This window comes from Lycium barbarum, chromosome 10 (genome assembly GCF_019175385.1).
Source record: "Lycium barbarum isolate Lr01 chromosome 10, ASM1917538v2, whole genome shotgun sequence".
NCBI classification, from domain to species: domain Eukaryota; kingdom Viridiplantae; phylum Streptophyta; class Magnoliopsida; order Solanales; family Solanaceae; genus Lycium; species Lycium barbarum.
Window position 1 is genome coordinate 117751253 of NC_083346.1, and position 7306 is coordinate 117758558.

Below are 7306 nucleotides of genomic sequence, written 5' to 3' on the forward strand. Positions count from 1 at the left end.
ACACTATGGGTTCTCTTGTTTTTTATTTTGACAAACACCAAGTTTGTTGTTTGTGTAGCCATTTGCAGAGAAAGTGAGCAACGAGCGTTGGAGAGCTTGAAGAAAGAAGTAGATGATCCCACAGATCTTCTATCTTCTTGGGTTATCGGAAAAGATTGTTGCGAATGGGATGGGGTCGTGTGCAACAATCTGACTCGTCATGTGATTGAGCTACACATGTATGAGCAATTCTCCTATGGCGAATCTAGATATTTAAGGATCAATAGCCTTGAATGGCTACCAAGTCTTTTGAATCTTGGGAAAAGAGATGGACAGCGTGGATCTTAGCAACGCTACTGAATGGCTACAGGTTATTAACATGCTTCCTTCTCTTGTTGATCTTCGTTTAGTCAATTGTGGTCTTCATCATATAACATCTCTACTTCATCACAATTTCTCTTCACTTGAAACCCTCGATCTTTCCTGGAACAACTTTAGTTCTCCTGTTCCCAAATGGGCTTTCAACCTCGTCAGTCGCGTTTCTCTTAAGTTGAGTGAGAGTAATTTTACTGGCCCGTTTCCTGACGGTCCAGTTAACTTGACTTCTCTCACAACCTTCAGCGCTTCTTATAACACTTTCAATTGTCTTTTACCCAAATGGTTGTTTGATCTAAGTAATCTTGAATATATTATTCTCAGAGGGAGTGGACTTGAAAGTGTGATACCGAGTAAGAGCGAAAACATAACAGAACTTAAATCTCTCGATCTTTCTCTTAATATGCTTTCTGGAAAGTTACCAAATTTAATTGGAAAGTTAAAGAAATTAGAAAATCTTGGTCTCTCAGATAATCTATTTGATGGGGATGTATCTGAATTATTCAACGGTAGGAGTAATTTCTTTAAAGCGGAAATGGGAAATAGTTCTTCTCTGAGCTATTTGATTCTAGGCTACAATAAACTCACTGGAACTCTTCCAAAAAGTCTTGGCCAACTTTCAGTACTAGAAGACTTTTACATCACTCACAATAGGTTGGAAGGTGTTGTAACAGAAAGTCATTTCTCTAAATTAACCCAATTACGGGTATTCCATGCATCTGGAAATAATCTGACTTAAAAGTGAGTGGAAACTGGTTTCCACCTTTTCAAGCCTTAGATTTTCAAATGGGTGGCTGGAATATAGGCCCTTCATTTCCCATATGGCTCCGAACTCAGAAGATGATAACGGAAGTTGACATATCAGATGGTGGAATACAAGGTGAGGTTCCAACTTGGTTTTGGAACTTGTCTTCTCAAATTCAACTTCTCAATCTTTCTCACAACCAATTTGTTGGTTAGGTTCCAATCATCTCAACACCTTCTTGGTTAGATGAAAATGGAGGTGGTCATTGGTTAAGATACTTGGGTTCCAACAAATTTAGTGGGCCACTACCGTTAATTTCAACCAATGTAAATGGTCTAGATCTCTCGAACAATTCTTTTTCAAAAGGTTTATCTAACTTTTTGTGTGAATCAAAAAATGGATCTTATCAGTTAGAGATCTTAAACCTCGAGGAAAACGATTTATCAGAAGAAATTCCTGATTGTTGGATGAATTGGCCAAATTTGACAATTTTAATCTTGAGGGACAATAACTTGATTGGAGGCATACCAAGATCCATGAAGGTTTTAAGTAATTTGCGATCCTTGGACTTCCGAAGAAATAGACTTAATGGTCTATTTCCTTCATCCTTGGGAAACTGTATAAAATAGATTTAGCTGAGAATGAGTTTGTTGGAAAATTAACTTCTTGGTTGGGATTGAGGTTTCCAACCTTGGTAGTCCTTATCCTTCGGTCCAATAAATTCGATGGTGAATTGTCTCAAGAACTTTGTCACCTCAAAGATCTTCAGATCTTAGACCTTGCAAACAATACATTCATTGGAATCATACCAAGGTGTATTAGCAATTTCAGTGCAATGGTCAAAGGAAAAACGGAACTGGAAGATTATGAGTTAAATTATTCCCATTATTATGGACATCTGATAGAGAGCGCAATGGTGATGACTAAAGGCAACATGTATCAGTATGACACCATTTTGGTGTTGTTTACAAGTATGGATATGTCTAGCAATTATCTTTCTGGACATTTTCCTATAAGTCTAACACGTCTTGAAGGATTAAGATCACTTAATTTTTTCAAAAATAACCTAACTGGTGGGATTCCAAATGGTATTGGCGACATGAAAGCATTGGAATCTGTAGATCTTTCAGAAAATCAACTTTATGGTCAAATCCCACAAAGCTTTTCGAGTTTGTTCACTTTGAGCTACTTGAATCTATCTGATAACAATTTATCAGGTATGATACCATTGAGCACTCAGCTTCAAAGCTTTGATCCCACTAGTTTTCAAGGAAACAAACTCTGCGGACTTCCACTCTTGGTGAACTGCAATTCAGGTGGTAGAACTCCAAATCATGAGTATGAAGAAGATGAGAATGACAAAGATGAAGTGGATTGGTTCTACATTTCAATGGCAATAGGATTTGCACTAAGCTTTTGGGGTGTATATGGTTCATTGCTTTTTAAGAGATCATGGAGACATGCTTATTTTTGTTTCTTAGACCGTAGATGGGAATGGTTGCTTGCAAAGGCTCCGATATGTTGAGAGATATGACTAAGGATTCTACTATTCTCAAAAATTAGTTTATATGCTTAAACTTCTCTTCAATAAATAATGTACAACTTTGTTATTATGTTGTTTCATTTTGTGTTCAAAACTCACGATAGAACAACTGTTAAGGAGCTTTTGTAATCCAATATCAGGTTTTTCAATTTAATAGAATTAGCAAGAATCGGGGTAATCAATAACTTGATTAGCTTAACAGGAAGTTCAATAAGTTTGAAAAACGAATTCTTATCATTCAATTTTCAGAATTAAGCCAACGGATTCAATGGTTTCCCTCAGTCTCTCTCTCTCTCTACAGATATTTTGAAACAAAATAATTTTTCAGATTTAAGATTTTCTCAGAGTATTATAGATTTTCCAATATTCGTCCTGGTTGATTTGGATTCATCCTGTCCAGCTAATCAACTAGCTACACCAACAAAACTAAAACCGAACCCTCCAATATTTAGTTTCTAACAATTTGCAGACTCCATAACTAGTTTGCAGTACTACAAAGAAAATTCTTCAGAAAGGAAAGCAAGAAATTGAAGTCCATATAACCTTGGCAAGTCCCTATTAACTTTGTCCCTGAATCTCATACCCCGTTGTTTGGGGTAGGAGTGAGAGATGGAGGCGGATTGGGAGGAGGAAATGGCTGAAGCAAAGGAGCTCCGTAAGGGCATTGTAAATTCCCAGGGGGATGAAGTGGAGGAGCAGTTGGCACAGATGAAGAATCAGGTGGTATCAGTGGAGAACAGGTAGGAGGAGGACCAAAGAATGATGATGGCTTCACTAGATTTGAAGACCTTTTGGTATCTGGTTCAGGAGCATCAACAAGGGTAGGAATCAAAGTGGAAGATGTAGAAAGAGAAAGAGATGGTGCAGAAGAGGGAGGTACAACAATAGGAGGAAGATGAGGAGGTAGGACTACTGCAGATGCGTCGTACGACTGTCCCTGAACTGCAGCATTTGGACCACTTCCAATTCTCATAGCATTATGAAAAATGAGATGCTAAAAATTTCATTCACGTTAACAATGTGTGTAACAAGAACATCATAGAAACAAAATTTTCATCTCTAACATGGTACTAGTCTAGAAGTATCTCCAGTTAAGTTACTTACATGATCCCGATATAGAAGGATGGAATAATCCATCGAATGAGTCAGATATTACTTCTTTGAAATAGCACGGAATCTCAGTTGGTCCCAATGGATTACGTAACGTTTTAAAAAGTCACATAAGAATTCTTAAAAGTACCATATGGTTAATTAGCATATTGTATGCATATTGTACAAAGATGTCACTAATACTTTTGCAGGACTGCCTGTTATAAGAATAAATAATCCCAAAGTAATGGTTAATGACAGAAAGTACTTGGATCTTCCAAAGGAACTCACATATGGATTAGACATTATTTTTTGTAAGATAAACACTGCATAACAGCCACATTATATGTGTGTGTGGTGTGTTAGTCGGGATTCTATGAAATATGTAAGGTTTATCTGAATTGATATTTTAATTTGTAATTCAACTTGAATTTGTTTTTCTAAAATGTGACGTCACTATAGTAATTTATTTGTGTTTCAATTCTTTAAATATCGACACTGCTTACAAAAAATCTAGCGTACGCCACTGTTTACATATACGATAGAAGTTAACGCGTTAAATGTCCCTCTTGAGTACATTTGCAAGAATGAAACTCAAAGAAATTCATGGGGTCTGGTGGGGTGGGAGAATGTGATTTAAGTCAATGCAAAGCGAAGAACTGCAACAATAGAGATAGCTAAAATGCCTAATGTAGAGGTAGCAGGGGTGGATTGACTCGATACTTTTCACTTAATTTGTCTGGGACCCCTTTTTAAGTAATATCTGGAAACATACATTATGATGCATGTAGTTAGACAAATAAAGCATCAGTTCTAAAGACAACTAATATATCTCTAAAACAATAATGTAATATGTGGTATGCAGTCTTCTTCAAGTTAATTAGCACTTTGGAATGCAAATGGATTACTTGATGCCATTTGTTATCACCCGTGTTCAGAACTGTATGAAAGCAGAACCAGAAACTGGAAAAAACCAGTAAGTAGAAAAACGAAAACAGAAACTGTTAAAAAAAATTAGAAATATCCGAGACCACAGAATTCACTGTGTGTCCTTAAGGAATTTAACCCCCTCACTGTACCCGAGGTTGCGGATTATTTCCTCCCAGGATAAAACGGATATACCTGTCGCAGGAGTGGCGGTACCTCAAACGCCTACGACTTCACCGAACTCAAATTTGGCAACGAAACACAGTAAGACTCGATAGTTTATTTCTGAAGAAAGAATGCAGAATTTTTAATGCAAGGAAAAAAAAATCAGTAGTTGAAAATTGAGGCATTGCCTCAGTTTATATAGCCTCGAACATGCCTGTTTAGAATAGGTTTGGTGGCTGTTCGGAGAGGCCATGCCTTTTCCGAAAAAATAAGAACGTTGGAGAAGTTTTTTTTTTAATATTATCAATCAATCAGATCATTTGACCAAATCCAAATCCAAATCCAAATCCGAAGCCGAGCCGAGCGACGATGACGGCGCGAGGGGAGTCCCTCTTCTCAACCCTTTAAGAGCTAGAGGAAGTGCTTTCTAATATAAGCACATAACTTTCCCTTTCTACCACCAATGTGGTACAAAGCTCCTTTTCAAAGTAACTTTGCTTTGAACTTCATTTTCCTTCCATTGTCTTTTTTCCCTCCATTTCTCATTCACACCAACTTAGCTAGCTTCAATCATTAACTAGCTTTAACAATCCCCCACATGAATGGGGAATGGCTATATGATGGAAAAACATGCATGAAAAAAAACTGTGTGATTCGTAAGCAAGGATTAATCGCATCTGGATAAGTAGATTTCTCTTTGAACTTTCCGTAGTGAACATATGTCGGATATACTCGGTCAATCGGTAAATTTGATATCTTTGAACCGTCGAGCTTTGGTGTATACCTAGACAACCACATATCACACAATTAACCCTTTAACCATCTTTGGTTCTCATTGTTTTGTTCGTTTCAGCCATGAACACTGTCTGGTTCATAAGTGCGTAAAGAATTGGCCTTACAGAATTCTCCTTGAAGCGGCTTACACTTCACACTTACATAGGTGATTTCTAAATGTGTCATCCCGTAGATACACTATTTGATATACCCCGTATCAAACTTAGGAACCATTAAAAAGTCATGATGCTCTATCCTGGTACTGAACATTGTCTCATCACGAGAATGGACTAAAATGTTATTGTGACAATGTTGAACCGTCATCAATGACTTTGTTTGATCTCTTTGAACCTAGATCTTGGGATCTCCAGTCTTCTAGGTAGAGTTACCGCCACGATGACTTGTCCTCGGCCAAAGTCCCATTCCCCTTGATGATCTTTCAACCACCTCTCTAGTTAGGCCTTTAGTTAGTGGATCCGACACATTATCTCTTCACTGAACATAATCAATTGTGATAATTCCACTAGAGAGTAGTTGTCTAACGGTATTATGTCTTCGTCGTATGTGAAGAGACTTTCCGTTGTACATAACGCTCCCGGCTCTTCCTATTGCCGCTTGGCTATCGCAATGTATGTATATAGGAGCCAACGGTTTGGGCCAAAATGGAATATCTTCTAAGAAATTCCGGAGCCATTCAGCTTCTTCACCAGCTTTGTCTAAAGCTATGAACTCAGATTCCATTGTAGAGCGGGCGATACATGTCTGTTTGGATGACTTCCAAGACACTGCTCCTCCACCTATGGTAAAAACATATCCACTTGTGGATTTAGTTTCAGTTGAATCGGTGATCCAATTTGCATCACTATATCCTTCAATAACTGCAGGATACCTATTATAGTGCAAAGCAAAGTTTTGAGTATGTTTCAAATACCCCAAAACTCGTTTCATTGCCAGCCAATGATTTTGGTTGGGATTACTAGTGTAGCGACTTAGTTTACTTATAGCACACGCAATATCAGGTCGCGTACAGTTCATGATATACATCAAACTTCCCAACACTCTGGCATAATCCAATTGAGAGTGACTTTCACCTTTATTCTTTGCAAGAGCAAGGTTCATACCAATTGGCGTTTTTGCAACTTTAAAGTCCAAGTACTTGAACTTTTCAAGTACTTTTTCAATATAATGAGATTGAGACAGTGCTAGACCTTGAGGAGTCTTATGGATTTTAATTCCCAGAATTAAATCAGCAACTCTTAAGTCTTTCATATCAAACTTACTAGCAAGCATGCGCTTAGTAGCATTTATATTAGCAATGTCGTTACTCATTATCAACATATCATCCACGTACAAACAAACAATGACGACGTGGTTCGGAGTGTTCTTAATGTAAACACATTTATCACATTCATTTACTTGAATTCATTTGACAGCATCGTATGGTCAAATTTTGCATGCCACTGTTTAGGTGCTTGTTTAAGTCCGTAAAGAGACTTAACAAGTCGACACACCTTCTTCTCTTTCCCTGGAACTACAAACCCTTCAGGTTGTTCCATGTAAATTTCTTCCTCTAACTCTCCATTTAAGAAGGCTGTTTTCACATCCATTTGATGGATTTCAAGACCATACACGGCGGCTAACGCTACTAACACCCGAATAGATGTAATCCTCGTTACCGGCGAGTATGTATCAAAGTAGTCAAGACCTTC

General features: G+C 37.7%; 1 protein-coding gene across 1 annotated transcript; it reads left to right on the forward strand.

Annotated features, from left to right (window-relative positions):
- Positions 1–307: 307 nt before the first annotated feature.
- On the forward strand, positions 308–2624 carry LOC132613380 (receptor-like protein EIX2). The gene is made up of 3 exons (XM_060327390.1): positions 308–1060; positions 1510–1648; positions 1729–2624. The coding sequence occupies exons 1-3, from the start codon at positions 308–310 to the stop codon at positions 2622–2624; spliced, it is 1788 nt and encodes a 595-aa protein (XP_060183373.1).
- The last annotated feature ends 4682 nt before the right edge of the window (positions 2625–7306 follow it).